The 26221-nt window shown below is 31.1% G+C and overlaps 1 protein-coding gene and 1 long non-coding RNA gene across 3 annotated transcripts in view; one reads left to right on the plus strand and one right to left on the minus strand.

Annotated features, from left to right (window-relative positions):
• Positions 1-26221, minus strand: part of LOC138937707 (uncharacterized) — a 36611-nt gene that overhangs the window by 6293 nt on the left and 4097 nt on the right. For both annotated transcript variants that reach the window (XM_070304233.1, XM_070304232.1), the window contains exons 3-5: positions 25773-25916; positions 17705-17882; positions 943-1142 (exon numbers count right to left, since the gene is read on the minus strand). In XM_070304233.1, the coding sequence (XP_070160334.1) occupies positions 943-1142; positions 17705-17882; positions 25773-25916 (522 nt within the window). The remainder of the gene's footprint in view (positions 1-942; positions 1143-17704; positions 17883-25772; positions 25917-26221) is intronic.
• LOC138937710 (uncharacterized) lies at positions 10994-12696 on the plus strand. The gene is made up of 2 exons (XR_011447558.1): positions 10994-11128; positions 11850-12696. It is a non-coding gene; the product is annotated as an uncharacterized lncRNA (long non-coding RNA).

The raw sequence follows: 26221 nt of genomic DNA on the forward strand, positions 1-26221 counted from the left end.
GCCCGGTTGGTATACTGGAAATTATTGCAGCGGGTGCTGCTACATGCTGTGACCGGAATTACGTGAAGATGCAGAATTGGCCTCTTCGTGCAATATGCCTGTCGAGTTTCAAAGCTGCGCGATCCAACGTGGTCGCAAAGCGAGTAAAGCTAGCGCCAGACTATGCGCGTATTCGCGATTCGTTTATATTATTCGTGAATAGTGTGGGTGGATGATTCGTCAAATTCAACCAATCAGATTTCTTTATATCATTCACGAATCACGAATTGCGAATACGTACCTAGTCTGGCGCTAGCTTAAAGTGAATTTTTCTTTCTACGTTATTATTAACTATAATATCTTTGCTTTTCAGAGAAGTGAGTGTAGCGTGTCTGCCGAGAGATTGTTTGCTATATATCTTTAAGCACGTTAGTTTTAATTAAAAGTTAATTAATTATATCAGAAAAGGTTAATTAAATAGCAAAAGTCCCATTTGATTGATTCTATTGTCGCTCAACGAGTCTGCGCTTAAACAAAGTATAAAAATATGAATCAGCAATAGACATCGAGAGGACAAAAATGACATTATCAAACATTATTATCAGCAAAAAAGAAATTTTTCACTATACGTGTATTTCTGTAATGGAATGTATAGAGTGTTCAAAATTTCTTGCTTTGTTTTTCTCGGTATATAATAAAAGATTAGAAAAAGAGAGACAATTTAAAAACACTGATAAACAATTACGTTCATTGAAAAGAAAAAGAACCGTTGGAAATTATTGCAATGCGTAACTATCCTTTTGAGACACACTTCGTGTGGAATTATGTCAATTGTCGTGGTGCAAAATTCTATATCAAAGATGCAATTTAATCAATTCTTTTAATGGAAAATCTTGAGTTTCCACGTGTGTTGTTGAAGGATGTCACGGCGATTGTTCTACGTGCGAGGGTGCACAGACTTACCTAGACTGGCATCGTACGTATTTATGTATTCGCTCGTCATGAATTGCGAAACCAAAGCCGTCTTTCCCACACCGGAGTCTCCCAGCAAGATCACCCTATACTTTGAAATAGTTTCCTCAATATCGCTATCGGTGCTAGCGTCTTGCCCACTGCAACAAGAGCCTTCAAATGGTGATCTTTCCCCCGAAACATTGCTGTTTCTAGAAGCAGAAGAAAAGAAATATTAAGAACCGCGATGATCATAATGAAATATTTGAAATATTAATACAAACAAGTGTTATTAATGGCAAAATTATCGAAATGACAAAGAAAATTACTTCTCTAATATCTATTAATATATCTATTCGTTCGTAAAAAAAAAAAATAAATAAATTCATTCGTATTCTCGTAAATCGTAAATGTTCTCATAAATGACATTTCATAATGATATTAATCTTATCAGGTAGAGCTCTTTTTATATATGAAACAATCATTTTGAGAATATGGAGAATATGAAGCCTTTCCTCATGGCAAATCTTCATATCTCTCTACATGTTTCACTTATCGTATTATTTAGATCCATAGTATTATTTTGCTCTTGCTTTTATCTGTATCATGTCGAGAATACGTAAAACACACATTCTCGTTTTTCCCTGTTTTCCACATCCCTGTCTTCCACATTTCTGTCTTCCATATCCTTTCCGTTTAAATCTTATGAAAATTTGTCGACGAGAAATCTTTATTAATATATAATATGATCATGCGTATTCTTTTCAACACACATAAATGATAATTAAATTTCCGTCAAATTTTTCATTTAAATAATTAGTCGTCACAATATTCTCTTTGATCTTTTCAGAATAATATATACGCTGCTTCGTGCGTTCTCTAATATCTACATGTTTATTAATGTTTGAAGGCATATATAGCTAATGCAAATTGCGTTTATTATAAATAAATTGTATCCGTCGAAAAAATACCACAATTTTGAATTGCAAAGAAAGAAGTTTCTCCCTCGGAAATTTTAACTGTACTACCGTCTAATCCTTTACATTAATCTTCTACAAGTATAAAATACTTTAACAGAGCTGTCATGTTCAAAGCTGTCAATTTTTAATATTAATTTTCTTTAGGAATCTTTTATTTTAAAATTCTACGATTATATTCCTTTATTAGGTAATATTATGTATGGTCGACCGAGCATCGATTTGATCGCACGACAAATACTGTTGCAATAAACTACTGTATATACGCATTTATGTACATAGGTATGTATATAACGTCCTTGTTTGAACAATACCACAACTTTGAGCTAGTCACCGGCTTTGGTACCAGCTCGGCTATAATAATTATCGCATTTCACCCGTCCGCCAGTGTACAATATCAATCCGATGGATTTCGGCGTTTCCTAATGGTCGATAAGCCGAGGCAGCTTAACTTTGATAAGTTCACAGATTACAAATGTCAATACTCGCATCGTACTCGCGCACAAATGATATACAGTTATTCTCAAATCAGATCAAAATTTTAACAAGAAAATTTAATTGCGCGTACTATCAGTGCGATATATGTATTTTATAAATATGTATCGGTTATCAATTATACAATTGTGAATATTATTAATTTTTATTTTACGCGATAAACTAAAAAGAGGGAAAAATTGTAGAAAAGAGAGGTTCAATGGTTCAGTTTATCATTAAATCACTTGCTTGTTACGGCATATATCCAAGAATATACACAAGAGCCATCATTATGTTTAAAATCAAACAATAGTACGTAAATAAAACGGGATTGATGTTATATTAGAGTTTCCACACAGGATTATTCTCGACAATATGCTTGTCTGCAGTAAAAATAGAGAAATAGAATTAAAGACATCTGTTATCGAAAGGATCTTGTCGATAGTATCTTAAAATGGTTCTTCGTTAAATCGCTCATTTAAAATAGAAATATACACATCGGTCATATTTATTATTCTATATATACGCAATGGAAAATATAAAGAGATTTATTAAAATATTTTAACGTTTTAAATCTAATATAAACTTGCACAAAAATATAGATATATAATAGAATATATGTCAAATTAAATATATATTTTCCAAAATATATCAGTATCTGTGCTAATACTTGTTTATTTAACCGTCATTTGAATAATGCCCGATGTATGTAACTGTACTAAAATTACATCTTGTTTCATTACATAGATATTTACTATAATTTGCTTTTGCAATTACATATTAAGTTTGCACAAGAAACGTTGCAAAAATAATATAGTTAATTCAATTACTAAAATTATTCCGCAAACGACAACAAATTTTATCTTCTCTTAAACACATATTAAAGTATTGATATCTGAAATGTAATCAATACAATAAGAATATGAAAGTACTTTTTTAAGAATTTACCGTTCGAAGCGAAGATTACACTTAATTTTCAGATATAAGATCAAGACTACAAATCTCGATGAATTTGTGCTATATTTCCCAGAAAATCTTGCGCCTTATTTTTTACCCATAGCGTATTTTTTGCCCACGACAATATCCAATTACGCGATTTACACGCAGGCAGATCGAAAGATATCCACATTTCTTCAAAAGCTAACAAGACTATGTTCCTTCTTTCCATCACCGCTGTTATTCCGAGCAGATAAATATGATATAATATCTCAAAGTCGTTTGCTTTACATGATTTTCTTTAGTGTTTCCCCCGAAAGATCAGTTAATATACTATTTTCGAAAAAAAAGCGCATATTTTTACAAAATAATATACATGTCATAAATATTGAAAAGTTGAAACCAAAATAATATAAACCTAGAAATAATTTTGAGATTGTCTTTTATTTTAATTTTTTATTTTTCATATTTTTTGCATTATTAATCTTTTTCATAGATACAATAAGATGTTATTTTTTGTAAATGAATGAGTTTGTAGAAAAGATTTGTATAAAATAATTAATTAATTAATTAATAATAAAAAGAATAATGTTAAACAGAAAACTCAGACAAAGCATAAAAACCAATATTTTCCTAACGACTTTACGTCAATGCATCTTCCAATACTTTTTTTCAAAAGTCTATCTCGAGACAATAGCAAATTATTCGCACGAACACTATTATTGTAAATTAATATTAAATTATTAATGTTACAACGCCGGAATTAGAATAAAGCTTTGTATCGCGATACAAAAATTTTAAAATAGTTTTATATTCTTAATAGTTTTGTGTTCTTCTCTTTCAATTCACTATTTTGTTAGAAATAATCTTTTTGGATTAAAAAAAAAAAAGAATGTGGAATCGCATAACTTGAAAGAATTAAAGGGAATTTCGCAGATTCGAAAACAAAATATAATATATTTCAATAATCCGCAAATGTATATTAAATCAAAATCCAATATTGTTTCCGAGCACAAAAACGATGTTTTTCCCAACAACTTCACATCAATGCACCTCTATCGTAACATTAATAAAACTCATAATCCAATTGCAGAAGAACTCTTCAAAATATCTAAATGGCGTGAGGGGTAATGGTGTGAAATTGCTCGGCAAAATTCTTGATCAAGCCTCGCGTCGATCCGATCGTTTGCCTCAGCTGTGACATTAATTTTTCTCACAATTAAATTTTAAGATCATCAAATACATTAAACCTTCTCGAGTTTCTCGCTATAAACGCAGTAAGTGAATCGTCAAGAAAAATGGAATTTTTGTTCCGGAAATATTTTTTTATTACTCCGTCACTGTAATTATCAAATCTGTATATGAGAAAAACTGTTATAAAATATTATAAAATATCAATGTCAATATCGTGATAATACTTTAACACTATTTTATTAATTATTTATCATTTAATAAATATAATATTACAACATATTTTTTTCCAACGCGAATATAAAGAAATAAAAGCGCGTATGATTGATAATACGAATTACACGATTGCATGAACATCTATTATTAATCCCGCTACACAATCAGAAGTAACGATTCCATATCTCTCTCTCTCTCTCTCTCTCTCTCTCTCGCGCGCATCGTAAAATAAAATCTCCCTACGAATTTTTCACATGTGTTTCATTCCGGTGAATTCGTTTCGCTATATATGCGTAACATAGTTACAATAACGATTGTCTCTTCGACTCCAATACCAAACAAAAGAATTCGTTTTTCTGTTAGCGAAGCCACTAAATCAAAATATCGGATTTATTGAATATAGCGTTAAAAGTGGAAATAAGTCCTGGAATCTACCGATCGATTTTGAAATCCAATTAAATGTAACCATTACGACATTGAAGACATTGTTCGTAAAGTAAGTTAATGTGAATTTTTTGCTCACCCTGAGATTTTTATCGAGTATTTCAATCGATATAAACACAATCCCTACTTATATTAAAATAATATTTGCGTAATATAATAAAAATTTCGGAGCTTCAAAAAAATTTAACCAAGCTATTAACGATTTTTACAAGCAAATTCTAAAGTTCAGCAGTAAATTTCGTTAACTTCAAAATAAGCGGTTTTTACGGAAATTATATTAATCTATTGCGAGTGTATTTACTTTAAAGAAATTATTCGGGCAGAAATTTAGAATTAGTGACCTGATACTGTAATTAAAGAGATATGCGACATAGTTAAATTCCATCGTATTTCCTCGCTAAGCTCGCTGATCCGTAACCGCTGTACGATCCAAAAAGGCTATTACTATAGAACCTTCTGGGCTGGATGGATTATACGATCGCGAATGTCTGTGACCCGAAAAGGTCGCACGGTTGATCTATGGTTCGTGAAAGTAACGAGTCCAGAGCGATCTATGTTCCACGTCAAAAAGCAAGCGTGAGTTGAGCTTTTACAAATGATTGGTGCCGAAAGTGTTGCACAAAATAAAAACTGCACTTTTTTGTGAGAAAGTAAAATATAACAGAAAAAAATCTTTCAAAATATCGAGCAATAGTACTTTTTCTTTTATTGAACAATTTTTAAGCTCTTTCAGCTAATGAAAAAAATGTACGACTTAATAAATAACAAATTTGAAAAATTCTAGTCTCACGAAAGTTTGCCATCGTCAGGTATATACCACATATTAAACAGAAATAATGCATATTTTCGAGAAAGAGTATGTAATTCGAGATGCAAATATTGAAAAATATTATTTTATAATTTCATTTTTCCGTTGGTTAAAAAAGAAGCGTACCTTTCAGAATTTCCATCATAAAGCGGAAATATTTGCCACACTCGGATTACAAATTGATTGCACGTGTCGGATTAATTTTTTTTTTTTTTTTGATACGTTATCCTTAATACGAAATAGCATGAAAACTTGTTCATTGTTGCTTTGTGTAATATTATCAATTTTTACTCACATACTTAAAGTGGAGAAATGTGTAATGGTAAAGAAAAATCTTCTAAAAAATATTCTATGTTATTAATGTCAAATAATTAATATGACGTTACGTAAAGAATCTTCACCATTTCTTTAAAGCAATTCTATCATCAGAGAGTTAATTTCGCTTCGAAAAAACGAGTATGACTTTTAGAAGTTGCCGGAGATGGCAGATTAATTATGGTTCCAATTAAAATACCGTTCTCGTTGTACTACATACACTCTGACCCATAGCTCACGAAGGATTTTCTGATCGGGTGCAAACATGTATTTCAGCCAAGAACAATACGTAGCAGTTATGCTTGGCACACGTGGAAACATATCTGTGCATATGTGTGCTCGGGTATGTCAAAGTGGAGGGTAAGAAAAAGAGAGAGGGAGAAAGACAGCAAAGTAAAAGGAGAAAACAAACGCAAATATTTGCCTCGTCTATTTGGAGAGACGTGGAAACGCATCCGCAAGAACGGAAAATCTGCGTAATATATTAAGCTTGAAGATAAAACAGTTGCTCAAAAAATTTCTTTCATTTTATCGTTGCTCGGAAGACAGAAAAAATCCCATTTACGATGACAGATCATATTAATATGTAATATAATCCCACATCTTACATCCTGAATTAAATTCCTGGATTAAATTTCTACAGAATATATTTTCTATGACCAATAATTTATTAAATACTAAGTTTCCAAATTTTCAACTTCGATTCTAGAAGTTGCAGGTTTTCTTTGCAGCTTTAATTGTTCAAAGAAAGATCATCTTATATTATAAATTATGTAAAATTTTGTAGAAGGCTTTTCTAGAGATAAATCTTTAATATCATACATTTTTTCTTATCAAAAAACATATATAAAATGTAAGTGTTGCAAAAGTATTTGTTAAAAAATATATAAATAAATTATTTTCTGTTTCTAAATTAAGGAAAATTTTTGATACATGTTTATAATTTTATTATCGTAAGATTGAGGTCAAATTATAATTTCACGCTCAATACTGATTTTCCTTTTATTCGACGAAATTGTGAGAAAAAGAAGCCTGTTAAATAATTATATGTAAAATATAAAAATACATACATTGTTACATCCGCAGAAAAAAAGAGGGTTGATGGACGATTCCAACACAAGAGGGAAATCAATAATAAATGATTGAACAGTGAAATAGTTTTTCGTGGAGGCGATTATAATAAAAATGCCTTTTAACGCTTTTTGAGTTAAAAATATTTCTCTTTCAGCTTACATCTCACCCGTACAATGAAAAAGCCGGTCGGTAATAAAACTGAGCTTACAACGAGCACTGACAAAGTCGTAACTATTTTGAGAGACGCGCTAACGAGATGGTACTCGCTTACTTCGTGAACCTGGTGATGCTCGCATACCAGAGGTTGGATACAAGACAAAGTGAACGTGACTACATTATATATGCAATTTTTTCGCGCTCCAAAAAAGTTATGAATAAAATCGTTAATTGTATGTGCGTGCATTTCTCTTTAAAAATATTATTTATTTTTAGATACACATAACATTGCAAAAGCTGTTAATATTAGCCAAATTTATCGTTAAATCTAAGATTACTGTAAATTCATCAGACAGCGATATATCGTTAGAAAAAATTTTGAGATTTTACTACCGCTTACCGTTTACGTGTATATGTTATATTACAATATTTCTTTACAACAATTTATACAGCAATCTTGCAAGATTAATTTAATTATGGCATAATTCACCAATTCTTATGACATAAATAAATTTACGACCTTCAGTACCAAGATAGCATTGCTATGGCGTGGTAAGCCGAGCAGTTTATCTCACAGTTAGTGTCACCTGTAAATTCCGCCAAGAGAAAATTCACAGTTAGACGTCGAAATAATGACTTGAGTAATTATTATATTTTTCAACGTTGGCCAACTACAGCCGGCGTCAAAACTCATCGTCTGCGTAACGTTATTTTGGATGAAATCCATGACAATGTCAAATTCTCTTAAGTTAGAAGTTCTCTCTATTCTCTTAGAATGCTAATATCTGAATCATCGATGACGATCACTACGCGAGATTCTGTCTAGAGAATTGGCAAGAAACAGCACTGTGAGTCATTCTTTCCTGGGCAAGATAAACGATCGAATCAATGATCACTTGAGTCTTAAATGGACGATGACTGCAATTTTGAGAAGCCGTCTCAGAACCAAATAATTCATTAATTTTTTCATAATTTACTACAAACAAAGAGAAGACACAATGTAAGACCGCGTTAAAATGCGATAAATATTTAATCAAAACGAGAAAATACAAGCGATTCATTTGCGACTATTGATTCATTTGTAACTATTGATCAGTGACGTTTCTTAACTAGCGCTAAGAAAACACAATATAAATAATTACTCAATTTGAGAAATGAAATGAATATTTCGCATAAACGAAGCGCGCATACCGAATGATTCAATTACCTTCAAACAAACTATTCTCTACAAGAATATTAAAAATTAATCTTTTTCACCAAACCAAACCTATCACAAGATGAAAAGAACTCGCAAAATATAATTTTTAATTTTTCACAATTCCATTCTCTTTTTCATGCATTAAAAAAAAACTCTCCTGTTAGAATCTTTTTATTGAAAAAATTATCTTTATCTCGAAACCATACATAATTTTCCGGGAAAAATTCCCGTCGCGTTGCACGACATTTGCATGTCGTTAAATTTTAAGCGCATCATCATCGTGCAAAGAGAATATCTCAGGCATTCGGGATAGATCCGCAAACCTTTCGAGCGCAGTTTAATTCTCGCAGATTTTCTGTAGTAATGGCCGTTTAACGCGTCGCTTTCCATTCTGTCGACCGACGACGTAACTTTTCGCCATTATTCAATGCAAAAGCGTGCTTATCCGCGAGCTTTCGTCTCTCGCAAAGCGTAACAACGTCGCTGCATGTGCACTTGTTTACCGAAGTGATTTTCGCGGCACGTGTACATTGTATACACAATATATTTACATCTACTGTGACTGTACGTTGCATTTTAAACCTTTCCTATTATTAAAAAAAAAAAAAAAAAAAAGTAAAACTTTTAGTCTCGTTATTTAGATTTAGCCCTATTGTCAAATCCATTATTAGACAAATTAATACGTCAATGAAAAAATCACAATTAGTGATTAGTTACAAAATTAGTTAAAATAATCTCTATTTTTTCACAATAATTTCACAGTATTATAGTTGAAGTATAAATGAAGTATACCCTAATTTCATTGAGATTGCCTACATGTTGGCTTTTTATAAAAGTCCAAGCAATTTCTCTTGTGAAATTCTTATTATGGGAGAAACGTAACTTTTCCATGATTTCTATCATTTTTTTCTTGGTAGTTTCTCCACGAAATAATCAAATGTCCTTCCCACGATATTTCTATAATACAACAGCGACTGTTTGCAGTAGGACGGGACTGTATTGACGATTTTGCGAGGGAGCACATCCTGAGCCGTACAAAAATAGACTATGCTTTGTTGGCTTCAAATTGTAATATTAAATTGTCGAATTTAGAAATCCGAAGCTTTTGATATCTTCTGACGACAGTGTCGCATAAATAAAACATGGTTGTGATATGTTATTGTCTGTGTTTTTTTTTTTCTTTTTTGCATCGTATGAAACATCATCCGTGCTATCATGACACGGTATCTTTCCTCGTAAAAATTACAAGCATCGTGCTATTTTCAAGCTTTACAGAAAAGTAAATTCATTTATTTAATAAAATATTTTACATAAAATAATTTCAATAATTTTATACAATATTATATATAAATATACATGTATAGAAATTTTTTAGAGTTACGAATTACTATATGCAAATTATGAAATTCATTAAATTTATTATTTACCATACATTATATAACATTTATTTTCACTAAAAGTCCATTTGTAATATTTTCCCGGAAAACCTTTCGTTTATTTATTTTATTCGACGGTTGCGTAAAAATGAAGATTGCATTAGAGAACCTCGTTTCGAAAAAGAAGTAGAGAATCATATATTTACGAGATGCTCGAATAAACATATATTAAAGTGAATACTCTAATGCTAGTGTAAATAAAAAATAAAAGAATAAATGAAGCTGCGTGTGTGTTAACATAAATTACATTTCGAAAGATTGCAGATCGGTCAAAAGGGAAACAACTATCTCGTATTTCTCTAGTAACAATTAACGTTTTATATTTTATATGTTAAAATATTGTAAAAAAGAATGCAAGAAATATATGTTGTATACCTCATACAACAATATAGAAACTATTATAAAATGTATCGATAAAAATTTATGTATACAATTTTATAGTATATACGCGGAGAAAGGAATTTTTTGGCATTAATTATATACATAATATAATGGCAGTAAAAAAAAGAGATTTAGTAAAAGATTAAAATTGGATTCTAAGAATATCCCCCTTTTTTCATTATATCTTCTTATCGTGTACTATTGCTTTATATTAGACGAAATTTATCCTGCCTAATATTATTTCTAATTATCGCCGGGAAAGTAAAAAATTATAAGCGATCATTCGCGAAACGTCATTATAAAATGCACAAGAGCATTGACTCAACATTGCACCCACATTGCAAACTACCATCGATCGAGATTCCACGAATATTCCACATCGTAGTTTTTCACGTTTCCCCCGCTTGTTGATCTCTTGCCACGTGATCATAGACTTCCCCTCTCCGCCATCATGCTACCAGTTTAGAATAACCCGAAGCTCCGACATCCTTACCATTCGTGAATTTAATCTCGGATAGTTCGCATCATTATTGTATTGTCCTCGTGAGCCCCATTGAAAGCGCCATAAGCTTCATCATGGAAGTTGAGAAAGGTGAGCTAACGATAAATTGGATTTTACGTTTCAGTTCTATTGAAATTATTACAGCTGCATTTATTAATATTTTAACTGATTCGCAAAATTACGTTTTTAATTAAAAATATCTCTTGCGCTTCGCATTTTGCTTTCAATAGATAACTTTCAATAGATTGAAAATTAATAACGCTCGAATCGGACAAGTTTTCTATTAGATACGATACGCAGTTTCAAGTTCTTATATAAAAATGAGAAATATCGTTATTTTGAGTGGTAACGTGCGTAGTCCTTACGACTTGCAGATGTATATTATAGTATTTCTATCTATTTTATTTTTGTTAAATTTTTGACAAGTCCACGTGCGTGTTGTAGAATCTATTGCATTATTAATAATAGTTATGGCTATATATTCTTAATTTATCAATTAGCCATAGTCATATTTTTAATGTACATATATTGTCTATTAATTTATTTGTAATCTTTCCATTTCATATACTTATTTATCTTTATATACTTCTCATGCATTTTTATATTATTTTAAATACACGGTCAATTATATTCTATTTTCATATAATATCAACCGAATCATTCATAAAATCTATTAATTGTGTTAATATATTGCAATCTAATAAAAATATATTCAACAAATAAAAGTTTGAGTCAATCTTTTAAATAAATCATTCGCGAATCTTTAAAGTACTAAATCCAATCGTATAAAAATTATGCGGTATTCTTTCAGTGAACGATTCGAGCAGCAGCCTCATCGAGCAATCAATGAATGTAACGTCGGCAACGAAATCCGTCTCGACAGTAAAATCTGTACAGAGCGTCCAGACGAAGTCAATTGTAGAGTCATCGACCTCGGTTAAATCCGTGTCTTCCTCATCCAATAGATCACATCAATCGGTGGAGTACGAGGAATCGGTCGAGTATAGCGATTAGTGTGATTAAAGTAATGTAAATCCTCTTAATAAAAAAGACATCACGCGGGGAAAAGCTAGAAACACGATAAGATTCGATTCGATTTGATTCATCGTGTTTGAAAATTCATCTTCGGACGCTACTCGATTCGATTACGCTATTCCTTCTGCAAGAAAAATATTCACGTCGTATCAGAAATGATAAATTACTCGAAATCACATAAGCTACGAAAGAAAATTAACGACGGAATTTTGTAACCTCTTCTCCAATTTCTACCACGAGGATCTACGATCGATAATCGAACGGAAATGGGAGAATCGAATTGACGGGTCAAGGCGTTCACTTGTGCAGGGTTGTGCACCGAAATAACGAGTTCGTCGCAAGTCTCGCTATGCGACGAGACGACGCGAAGAAATACCACGCGAGTCAGAGGAGACGAATGGAGAGGAAGAAATTGAAAATGTGTGCCCGCGAAGGAACGCTCGGAAGTCTTTGGCCTTCATCCAATCGATGTGATTCGCCGCCAAATAGCAACTCAACATTTCCTTCTTTCTTTCGGGTTTCTTTTTTCCTAATCGACACATCGCTGTCAATCTTTCAAGTAAGAGGGCTTGACATATGTGACTACTCATTTATCTTTGTATAATTAAATTTTTAAGACATTACGTTAGCGTGTTTGTTCACTGACCCTTTCTTACTTTAATTACATAGTTTATAATTAATTAATTCTTTCTCTCTCTAGCTAACCGTATCGTGTAGACTAAAATTACTGTAGAAAAAATCGTTCATTTTCTAATTTATCAAAAGTACGTATTCATAAATAAGTTAACATATATATAATTAATACAGATTGACATAAATATAAATTTAGAATTTTCGTATATTTTGAAAATCTACGCGTATTTAAATGGAGATTAAAAATTGAAAAAGAATATTTCCATTTTCGTATTTCTTAGATTTTTAGCTATAATACAAAACTAGTATATACAATATATCAATAAGATGAGGCAATTCTAGTTATAATTTATCATAAATGCAATAAGCTCTGTGACATTAGTCAGCACGAAACTAATGTTAAAAAGATCCAAAAAGAAGGTAGTCTTCGAATAGCTTTTACCATATGCTATTAAAATGAATCACAACTTTTTCATATCGTTTCTTTTCTTTCTTTCATTCTTTGTGTTCTTTGGCAATATAAAACCGAGCTGACACGTGTACGTCTACGGCCCGACAGTGACAGAAAGAACTGTGTAGAGAAAAGGAAATATGATTTGAGGAAAGGCGGATATCGAGTACGTTAGGATAAGCGATAAAAAAGAGCTATCGGGCAGGGATGGCACCCTCTAAGATCAAATAGCGCTTCCAACGCCCTGCAGGACACGCAATAAACGACGATGAAAGTTTTAGTATCGCACTAAGTTCAGTATAACGTATGCCTTTAGAATTCACGAGAAGTGACTGTCTCTCGAGGGGAAGCGCATATGGGAAAAAAGAGAGAAGAGATTGGGATCTTGGTGGTAACAGAACGTGGTTTCAATATCCTGTCGCCCAGGCAAATGGAGCAAATATACTCGGGAGGATATGGGAATTCTCGAATGCTTCAGCGATTGCGGAATACGGATCGAATGATCCACAAGAAGCATTTAATTCCGCGTCTTATAGCGAGTTGACTTCCGTTTCCCGCGATTGATTTAAAACTCTGAAAATCCCCCTAAAAACTTACAGAAAGAGATGCTTCTTTAATCAATGCGATATTTATCGTATTATATAGTGAATTAATATTTGATGTTCGAGTAACCGCAATTTTTTTATGAATCTATAATTATATTATTTCACATATTTATTCCTTACGAAAAATAGCTGCTACAAACATTAAACAATGATAGAATTTTCAAGCAGCCTCTTCTCGCATTAAACTTATCTAATTTATATTTTATAAAACGGAATGCCAAGTCATTTATTGCGTGCAAACTTTTATAGTATTTATAGGATTTATAGTATTAAGAATCATTAAAATATATATTTTACTTGAATCATTTCTGTCGCATTTTAATATACTCGATCACAAAAGTGTGACCCTGATTTAACCGAGATGGATCGTTTACAGGAATCCTCGCAAAAGCAGGTCACACACATACATCAACCAGACAATCATCCAATGTCCATTCAGAAATCTTGGATGGAAAGAAATAAATCATATATCGTCGGTGACTCGTTATTTGACGTAGAAGGTTCTCTTTTATGTGTCCGAATATTTGGTTGACAGAAACGGAATGACCTTTGCAAAGCAATATTCACTTTAAATTAATGCGAATAGGATCCTTCTAGGAAAAAAAAATCCTCCCAAAGCTTAATATATCTTAGTTAACTTCGTCACAAGTTATCTTTTTCGCATTCTAAGAAACCCAGGACTATATATCTAAAGATATATTTGGAAAAAAGTTTCTCTTTTCGAGCGAATATTGCGATTTTCTTTGATGCCTACAGTCTTTTAGTCAAAACATGATAAACTTTCAGATTTACCATACTGTAAATATAACTTTGAGAAGGATGATTTCATCCTGAATGTCAAAGGAATCTCGCTGACATGATATCTATCGCTTATTCCAGAATGAACTCAAACAATCCATCATCTTTCATCATAGACAAGATTCTTGTTTAGACAAGTATATAATAGAAGTAAAATATATCGATAAAAGAGACAAAGATGAAATCGATTTTCAAGAAATATTCAAGCAGTACAAAGCTTTCATTTGAAAATTTATTCGTCGGTTCAAGAACAAACGATAGAAATAAAAGACAAATATTTTCGCTTAATTGCAAATAGAAGAACGCAAAGAAATTATTGACTTTGTTCATATAAAGACTATTTATCAAAGATTCTTTATCATAGCTTTATCGGCGTGCTAAAATATTGTTTTACAATAAATATCCGTCTGCGCGTGCATCTATTTTTGTTTTTCTTATCGCGGAAATCGAAGGTGGATTATATGTTCTTGTGAGGGATATTTATGCCAGATTACTTGTTGAAATTTTATCACAACAATATCACCCTACATTTCATAGTTACGAATTTATAGAAGACTTATGCTTCCAAAAAAAAAGAAATAATAACGATATCGACAACAAGCGCAACCAAAAATATATAAGATTAAATAACAATCGCGTTTTTTGCCACAGTTCCAAAAACATATCGCGATCGTTATTTAATCTTATATATTTTTGCTCTTGTTGCCGATATTGCTATTATTTTTTTTTTTTTAAGCATAAGTCTTTTATAAATTCGTAACTATATCACTCTACATTTCATAGTTCACTCGAAATCTCAGAGGTCGCAGTCCATTTTCATAAGAACATGAATATTTCTCCAAAATATATAGATGTATGAGCCTCCTAAGAAAGAAATTAATCGAGGAATTAACTTTTTTGTTATAACTTAAAAATCAGCTCTATATATGCATCCGTGTATATTGAATGTTTCTATAAAATTAAGCAATTAAAAAAAATATATATATATATATATCTTTTTTAATTGTAATTATTAAAATAAAAATAATAAAAAAGTATTTACAATATATATAGAATAAAAAATATATTCTCATAATCTTCACTATCATCGATTTCGAGTTCCCAGGCGACATACCTATTAATATTGTCCAATGCCCCACTATGTGTAAAAAAATTTTTAATTCACGGGAGCGCGTTTCTGATCACTTTACTTATGAGAGTTATTTCGTTTCCGATACAATTCGCGAACAAAAATAATCTAGTTGCAAAACGTTGAACTCTATTTGCAATTTCCGCGTAACCTCGTAAAGTAGTTTACAACTCGCTTCGTTTAATTTCCTAAGTGGGGAGACATTAAAATTTGAGTGTACCAGAAATTTATTATGAGAAACGTTGCTAAGTGTATTCGGGAAATAAGAAGTAAATTGATACGCGCGTTAAAGTGGAGCGATTGAAGCTAAATAAAAAATTAATCGTAGAGATAGCAATCTGCTTATTTAATCCGCCTTTCTTAAGTTTGTTGAAGTTCTTATAACGATGCAGATAATTTATGACGAAAATGAGTATATTAATATGTCATTACAAAATAACTTGTAAAATTGATAATAAATTGACATTATATAACCAAAAGTTTTTTAGTTATTAATATAATAACTGATATTTTAACGATAAAAATCCTTAATGTAGTTTCAAAAGTAAGATAAAGTTATGATGATTATATAAAATACGCACTCTCTGAGGCAATTCGTACACTGTTGCTATGGCATTAAAAGACATGGGAAAACTTCATTGATCCATCGTTTTCTTAAGGCAAAAAAAAAGGAATTAGGCCGACCTAACAACTTCCAACAAGTCGTAGTATTAAATCCCCTCAATGTGAACTCGCAAAGAATTTTTTTTACCTTTGTTTCGCTTGTGTGCTTCTTCAAACTGATAGCATTGAAACAACAAAAAAATTAAAAAGAAAGAAAGAGAGAGAGAGAGAGAGAGAGAGAGAGAGAGAGAGCGATAGTAGAAGAATTTTAAGGGTAAGAAATATTAGCGACAAAATATTTTATAAAGGTAATATCACGTATTTGAGATTACGGTGTCTTCAGTTCGATCCTTTATCGACACACTGTAGAGCTCTTTTCTGTCTCATCACTTTTCTGTCTCATACCCTATGTCGATTTCTCTCCTTTTTTCACGCTCGGAATAGCATGCGAAACGAGTGAGACATTTCGTTTCGTCCAACTCCCAGAATAAATATTGACATAGAGACAAGAGAAGTGGTCGGTTTTTGGTATTAATATTTGATTTTCTTATATCCGAAAAAACATTTATTATATATACGCGGCGAATTTAAGTATGTGCGTATCGATCTTGCCAAGATTTGTAGCGGATCTCATATTGTAAAATACAGAACGAGTCAGAAAAAGGATAAAATAATATTATCCTTATAATATAAAATGTTAAAGCAAATTGTCTAAACGTTAAATTTTCATTGTCGAATAAATTTTCTCTAAATCCTACTTATAAGCAAACGGGCTTATCTTACAACAATAATAGTTAGTAAATATACTTAAATATATGAATAAATTTTACATTTAAAAATTCAGAAAAAAATTCTCTTTTGAAACTCTTCTCTTATAAATTCTCTTGAAACTTTATACGATAAATATATGTATGCAACTAAACATATATGTATCATACAATATTTATATAATATTGCACTTTATGTGAAGAAAAGAGAAAATTGAGATCATTATTTAATTGAGTTTTAAAGCTTAGGGATATTAAATATTTAAATGGATAAAAGGGAAGTGGGATTCTTTTCATAGCTACAATTTATAATTAAGAGCAGTCTCAATATAACAATTCTTCTAATAATATTTATCTTCCGCAAAATAATATAGCACAAACTTATATACCTATATCGAGAGTACATGATACATTTTACGCGCTAATGTATCTCCTGGCAATACCTTCCTGCAGCTCGCCGTAAAGATGCACTCATCCATCGCATGTTATATGTTCGCATATTTCGAGCTACATAAATACCCAATTTATGTACCACGCAAACCAAACGCATAGATGTGAGCACGGCGAGCGAGTAAAATAATTTAACATTAATTTATTCCGTTCGCGCATCTCAACATCATAGAGAGTATCGGTCTAGCAACTCACCTGCTACTATTAACGGAAGTGTTGCTTCTGCTGCGTCTGGAAATGATAGAATCACCCCGATTTACGACACCCTTGTGAGTGATACTGAAAGCTCTGAGTCTGTACAGGTCATCGCTGGCTCTGGGATTATATGCTTTTTCCGGTAGACTGTGCACACGTGGTCGTATATGATCCGGTACTGTAACGTAATAAAATTGAAATTTATTTAGGAAATTTTTTGTAATTTTTTATTAATTTTTATTTTAATCATTTTATTTTATTTTATTTATTTTTTTTTTTTTTTCAGATATCTAGTATAATTATTCTTCTATATATGAAATCTATTTATGTATACACAAACAAAAGAAAAAAGTATGGCTATAAATATATCTAATAATTACACATGGTATTTTAATAAGGACATTAACAGTATCGATTAATTATATTCACATTTAATAATTATAGCGGCAGTTTTTTTTGTGTTCAAGTATTTATCTCGAATAATAGAAAGAAAAGAAAGAGATATAAATCGTTATGTATATTTATATATTTCATCTAACATTTTTTATTTTTAGAGTAAATATTAAAAAACTTCTTTGTCTTTTTGTTTATATCATGTATGAATATGCGCAAGAGGTACGAATCATAATGATAAATGACTTTCGTAATGTGCCTCATGATAGTCTGCCAATGTTTAAAAATGATTGCTATGAATAATCAAAAGCATATAACGGTTTATTGCTCGCATGACAAATGTTGCGGCTTTTGATAGAATTACAATCAGCATTAATTGATCTATAAATTGATATATGTTGACAATTAATCTATGTTGCGCGTTAGTTAACAAGTTACAGATCTATCTATTGTAAAATTCGTCATTTAAAATGTATCTTTCCACTCTATTGCGTGTACCGAGCTTATATCCAATGTAATCCAGTGTAATTACTTAGCTAGCGATCGTCCACGTTACTAGCACTTATATGTAGCGAGGTACACTTTACAGGGCATATGACAACGTTTCAACTTTTATACGACGTTATTACGCCGCTAACATGACTAGATAAACGACAATCGATGGTAGCTGAACCAATATCATCGAATTAAATATTCAATTCCATTACCGAGCGATATCGATTCAACGTCGAATTGTATACTGCACAGTAATAATTTCAGTATGCAACTTGAGTACTGTCGATATCGCATAATTACAAGCCAAACTAAATTTTTATCAAAAGAATTAAATCTTGATCAATCACAATAATCAGCACGTAGTTTTCATTCGTTTAAGTTGCTTCTCACGTTGGACTAAGTCGGACGAGAAGTAATAATACGCAAGAGTCAGTGTAAACGACAGAAATAATAGAAGAATGAAAAACAGGAAGATAAAAGAGACAGACATACAAATGAGATGTTGTTCCCGAGTTCATTTACTTTCAAGCATGTTATTCGCTCGAATAACGAAAATGAAGCGGGTCAACGTAGACGACCACTCGCCATAATTTGTCACCTAAACGTGTTGACGGACTTGGATGATTAGACGGCAGAAAGAATTGTCCTATGGTTTCTTCGTCGAATTATCACGACGATATCACAAATCGTACAAATATCATTGTAACAGATGTACTATAAATTCCGTGATATAATCAGTTATATACTATAATAAAATCCTACATCATCGATGCGGATCTCGGAAACGTAATATTACTAGTCGCATACTAATCGATACCTTCTCAAAACGACGTGCGTAATTAACCGAACACATAATTATCGGTTACAGTTTTTAGACGCGACAAATGCATATAAAAGTTTTCAGAGACAGATCATTAGCGAATTTGTATTAAATTATATTGTACAAAATAACTGACGATATCGTTGTGAAATATAGATTTAATTGCGATGTAAATAAAGAATGATATACAAATGCTGTACATTAGAATATAGTCAAATATAAATTTATACCCTGTGTTTTACAATCTATTAACGTAATACTGCAATTAACAAAAATTGAGATATAACATAAAATAATAATTTCAAATTATATCTTTTTACAACTTTTAACATATCGTTCTAAATATCTTTATAAATTCCTCCCAAATTAAAATTCTATTAAAATGAAATTGATCATTCAGTATTATGCAAAGCCTAAAAATCCTCCTTTATCGTATCTCTTGCTAAAATTTAATTCACAAAACTCTCTAAATTTTTATTAAAAATATTTATTATTTATTTATTATAATTTTAAAAGCTGCACTTGTATTTAAATAAGGTATTACTTTCTCCAAGATGAACCGAGCTTCGACATACAATTTGATATCGATTAAAAAACATCTCAATCGAGAATAAACTAATCAAGACGCATTTTTCAGGATTCGAGTTCTCATTGTGTTATCAAGATCGACCGCTGAGGCGAGTAAGGAGAAGGGTCGATCAACCATTTAATCAGCAAATTTAATTATACCGCCACATTTATAACCGAATTTAGCAGACTCGTTTCAGATTTGCAAGACTTTTCGAATGAATGACGTTGCGAGCTGGAAGAACTGACCTGGCGCGAGTAATGTCGGTCATTAGCGGTTCTTAACCGAATGATTTACAGGATCGTTTGTTATCCTTACAACCGCGCAAGTTATCTGTCGTATACTTCCTACCTTATGCATTCTCATTTATGCTTTTTTCATGCGATATGTAGAAGTGACACGAACAAAGCGATTAATAAAAGCAACTGGATTATTCTGTCTAAAGAAAACCGAAGCTGCGATATTTAAATTTGCTTGTGCTTTTACTACGGTAATTTCTAGATGTATTAGATTTACTGCGTGCTATTGGCATTGTGTCAAAACATATATCTCTCATCGTTTTAGTTGAGAAAATATTGTTTATATCGCTAATTCTCAGTAGTTATTTTACACAAAACTGTGTTTTCTTAAGATTTTGTTCTAAAATTATACGATTAAGCTAAGCGACACAATAAAATATGCATATTTTATTGTGTCGCTTAGCTTAATCGTATAATTTTAGAACAAAACGTAAGCTTAGTTTTCTTCTTTCTTAAATTAAATATTCTTTTTATTATCTAAAAAATTAATTATGTTTAATCTTAAAATTATTTTTACAGGTTGGTTCGAAAAAAACTGATGCATTGTGATTATTGAAATTATTTTACAGATATTTTTCTTTTATCGCATCTTTCAAGTTTCTAATAATATCGTGAAATTGAATATTTGGTATTTTTGTACTTTTCGGCATCTTGTTCCACGCTTGTCTGGCATAATACACAAAACATTTGGAATGTCTATTTCAAATAGCAGTTATGTTTAATCTATATCTTAAAAAAGCAACCAATAGAAAAAAGATTTATCTCACATTATTTTAAATTATACAATAAAACAAACAATATATCGTTATGTAAGTCAAACTTTTTCGATCAATCTTGTGTTATAATTATATTATTTTTATATGTATTTTTCTGTAGATTTTCTTCGGTAACTTTAATTAAAAATACACATCTTTCTTTTGCCTATGTGTATTAGATCATTTCAATCTTTAATATAGTTACACTTAACTGCACACTCGAGAAGTTCAAAGCACATGATCCGTAACAAGTAGATCGCGGTTACATGCGTAAATGTAAGTTAATTATATAATTAATAAACCTAATTACATATTACGTATGTCAATATATTTTATACAATATTATCAAGTTTTGAAAATGCATTATTACCGATTACAAAATTACATAAAACAATAAAATATAAATAAAACTTAAAATGCGAATATATATTTTAACTTTACATATTTAATTTCTGCAACATTAAATTCCGATAATCGATAATTCCTAATCCTCTTTAAAAGTTGCAAGTAAATGATAAAAAGTCAACGGCCATTTACTAATTTATCACATTTCTTCGCGCATATTTTTTCGCACTCCGAACAATATTGAATCGGTAAGGAATTTACATTCCAATGTGCATAAAAAATTTAGTAATCCACGATTATATAAGATGATAAAAGCACTATATCTCCGTTGCCGAAATTTTCTTTTACTGGAATCCTATCTTGAGAAAGAAGAGGGTTCTTAGAAATCGGTGAATAATAAAACAGACTTTGTCGAGAAGGTAAGGAATTAAGCGACGGAGGGTAGAAAGCATCCTGCCAAAGATTCTTGTGAAGAAACGACAAATCTTCTTTAGGCATTTTATTTTGTTATGCCGCGTACCGTTGCTAAGAGAATTTCACGAAGGGCGAAAAAATTGCTATATCTACACAAAGAATACGTGGGCCTCTGATTTCTGAAAGTTTCATGCAAAACTCGAAGTTCTAAAACTTCAAATTTCCAATAAACACCGTCGGAAAGAAAATATAATATATTTTCTTAAATAATATATTCTCTTAATTATAAAATTCCTACATACGCTAATTTAATCTTTAAACCTATATATTTTCAGGATTTAAAACTTTCTAGTTTTATGACAAGTTTTTTTTTAAAAAGGTTCGCAGTCTCCTAAAATTTTTATATAAATCATCATTTTTAATTTAGCATGTTAAGCCTGTTTTTTTTTATTAAATATAGAAATGATCTTATTGTAAATATCATATAATAACATCTTGAGATAAACACACGGGAAAAAATGCTATTGCTTCAGTTAAAGTCTACGTTATGGGCTGCCAATAAACATCCATAGTTCATTTAATGATATTTTTATTGATCCAAATATCTGAATGATTAAAACAACTATCCAGATATTTGGTCCAATAAAAATATCATTGAATGAATTATGCATGTTTATTGGCAGCCCGTAATGTAGACTTCAATTGAAGCAACAGCATTTTTTCCGCGCACACTGAAAAAGTCGTTGATGATTAATCTTGATCATTAATTTTCTTCGTTCCACGTTACGACTTACAGTCACAAATTACATGGTGACAAAGAGTATGATGCTGTTTGCACGAAGTATTTGCGAAGACGATGGGCGAGTAATTAATTTCCAACGCGTTAGTGTAGCTACTTCGAATACCTGGATAATCCGACAATTTCATCCGGTTTCCAAGTTACACCAGAATCCGTGAATAGCTTTTGATCAGACAAGATCGTTTGCTCAAATAACTGCCGGCTATGTATACAAAGCCCGGAATAAAAAACTCGGTAAATTAAATTGCTTTCGATTTAAAAGACTTTAAATCAACGTCAAGTTTTCGAACTAATGATGAACGTATTAATGATTTATATTTAAGTGAAAGAGATATAAGAAATGTATAATATACTGGTAGCTATTATAATGTAAAATTAAAATAACTAATTATTTAATAAAACAATTAACCACGTACAACTGAACAAGATTACGTTGGTACAATTCAGGCGTGTATTCGCAAGATGTCACAATCTACGAAATTGCTTTACAATGAGATTCAACCGAGCAATATTAATTTCGTACTTCGCGCACGTATATTAAACTCAATATTACAGTTTTCAACTTCAAGTGCGGCGAACGATTAATTAATGTTTCGCAGACGGCGCGAGTGCAATAGCGATGCAACTTTTGCGTTCCTGTGAAGAAAATGAAGAACTTTGGGCTTTCAGATTATATGTACTCACCTTCCCCCCGTTTCTAGAAATACAAATGCACAACGTGCGGTTTTCTCGTCGTTCTCGCCCACGAGAGAAAACCCGACATTTGCGTAAATGAATTTGCTCGAAAATAGTTGGAAAATAGGCCACGTTTGGAGACTAAACTTGCGGCAGTTACGCGCACAAGAGACATTCGCGATCCCTTTATATCAACCCATTATACCGTAAATTTGACGCGCGTGATAGGCACAACATTTCACGTGCCAGAAATCTCACATGCACGTCTGTGTATATTAATATCTAATTTCTTTACTTAGTCATTGTTGGACAATTTGATGCGGCTGTTCATATTTATGGCGAAAAAACTTTTTTAGTCTTTTACCGTCTTCATTACGCGAAGAAAAGATTACTATGAAAGCAACGATATTAAAATTGCTTTACATTTACATAATATGAAAGCCTGAGATAATAATAAAGCGACGGATAGCGCAAACGAATAAATACCGTATTAATTTCTTTATTAAGTTATACATGATACCGCTTTGTCACGATCGAAAGATCATATAGGAGAATAGAGTTAGTGTGTCACAAAGTGATAGTCTACTCTCTTTCTGTTTTTTCTTGAATTCGCATAATAAAAATTTAGATATGTGAAAACAAAAAGTAAACTTCAAAAGAATAAATGCGTCGTGCGTTAAAAAAAAATTGAAATCAGTGTAGTATGATATTAAAAATTTGACGTTGAATAAAATTCATTTCCGCACAAAGTCCAATAAATTGCACGATATTTTTGCAAAATATATTGTATAGAATGTGCTCACTCTTGAATATTGACAGTGAATTTATCAGCAATCATTGAAAAGTAGTGGACTCTGATCGATACGTCGGGCTATTCATTTGGAAATAAACAACTTCTATCAAGCTTTGTTCACAATACAGCTTATCAAGAGCTATAATGATTTTATTGTTAATAATCGCAACAGCTATCATATTTAAATAAACGACTGATTGAGGATTCAATTAAAATCTAGTATTAAAATAAGCTTAGTTTTTACGACAAAGAAATTTAAATAAAAATGCCTATGAACGCACGAGAAATAAAGAGTTATCTGAACACTAAATATACTATTGTATAACAAATTAATTTGCTCTTGTCAAGAGTATTGCTATAATATTTGAGTAATCATACTCGTGTAGTTACATTTTATTTATACGCGCGTCACGATCATCTGTAAATATATTAACAGCAATGTCGCTGGTCAACGTGTCATAAATTATCAGTCATGATTGATGCTGCAGATTATGCTACATATTTGGATTTCAAATATGAAAGCTATTATTAGTCTCATATTGAAATCAGTCGCTTTAAGGTCGTTTTAGAAAGGCTATATGTATTTATATAAAATATAAAAATTTTAAATGTAACCGATTTTTCCAAGTTCGTCCATAATATTTTTAAAATAATTGATTTAAATATTAAATACGATTTTTATACTCGAAGCGTACTCAAAGCGCTATAAATTTTTGTATGGTTTACTGCATTAGTATGGTTTGCGCATTGCACAAGTTTTTTTTAATGTCACGAGACAAATTTTGTTCGACATCAATGGATTGACAACTGACAGGACACGTTTATCTTATTTTCGCTGATCTTGCTTTCGATGAACAAACTATGCATTCGAAGTTTTAACCAGGTCAAACGCAATATGACGTCAAACTTTTGATAAGGTTCCAATAAGAGAAGTTCCGATGAATTCATATGAAAAAAGTATGCAATATAAAACAACTTTTAAAAACTAACACGAATATAATAAACTGCAAAAAATTTTATTATAATCTGATAATTGTTAGATATATTTAGATAAACATCTAGCGTACAAACATCTTTTATGGAACAGATAAATGTAAAGAAAAATATAATAAAATAGTTATGGAAAAAAAGAGTTATCTTTTTCTTAATTTTTTAAACAATGTATAAAAGAATAGGCGTTAAAAATTAAAATTAAAAAAAAAATACTAATTTTAATCATTCTTTTTCCTCTATAAGTTATACATAAGACAATGTTAAATTTTGTTCAGCGTATCAAGGAAGAAAGTACAAAAGGTAACCATAATTAACTAAAATAACAGTACAAAGTATGTAAAGCTTTGCCTTTTACATCGTCTTATGTAACATTTTGCAACGTGCAAAAAAACTAATTATTATAAATTCTCGTACAATTTCTTTTTAATTTTAATATTATATTATATTATATAAATATAAAGTTATATTCTTTTTGTATTATAATCATAGAATTTGTTATATTATAATTACCTAATTTTATATCCATAAATATAACGCTAAATCTTTCTTTTATGCTAATGGAATAAATCATTGTTAATTTATCACGATCATTACTTCAATTTCTCAATTCTTGACACTCAAAAAATATTTTACTATCATCTTGAACTATTACATATATACAGATATATATACAGTATATATATATATATATAAAGTTTGATAATTATAAATGCACTCACCGGGCAGTTCAAGAAAATTCGAAGTCCTGCGTTGTCGGCCGCGTGGATGAGCGCTAGAATTTAAGGGGCCAACATCTTCGTTGGTAACGTTGGATATATTAGAGCATTGACTATCACGGGAGCCACGTCTGGATGCCAGATAGGCTGCAACACAATGACAGCACAATAATTTTATTAAAATTCAATCTAGCGCATTCTCAGCGTGCGTTCAAAAGGGATCGTCAAAGAATAAAACTGCCATATTATTTCTGTGTGTGTGTGTGTATATATTACATCATGCTAATATCGATATATTATTGCTCGAGAGCGAGACGTTTAAGGAAACGCTCATCATTGACACTATGTTGTGTTATACCCATTAAACTTTCATGATCCGAGAACGCTCGCGAGAATAAATTCTCGATAACGAGAAATATAAGAGTGGCCTCTGTTTATGAGTTGACGAATAT

The sequence above is a fragment of the Polyergus mexicanus genome, unplaced genomic scaffold (genome assembly GCF_030449975.1).
Source record: "Polyergus mexicanus isolate NDT 795.1 unplaced genomic scaffold, iyPolMexi1.0 SCAF_11, whole genome shotgun sequence".
NCBI lineage: Eukaryota > Metazoa > Arthropoda > Insecta > Hymenoptera > Formicidae > Polyergus > Polyergus mexicanus.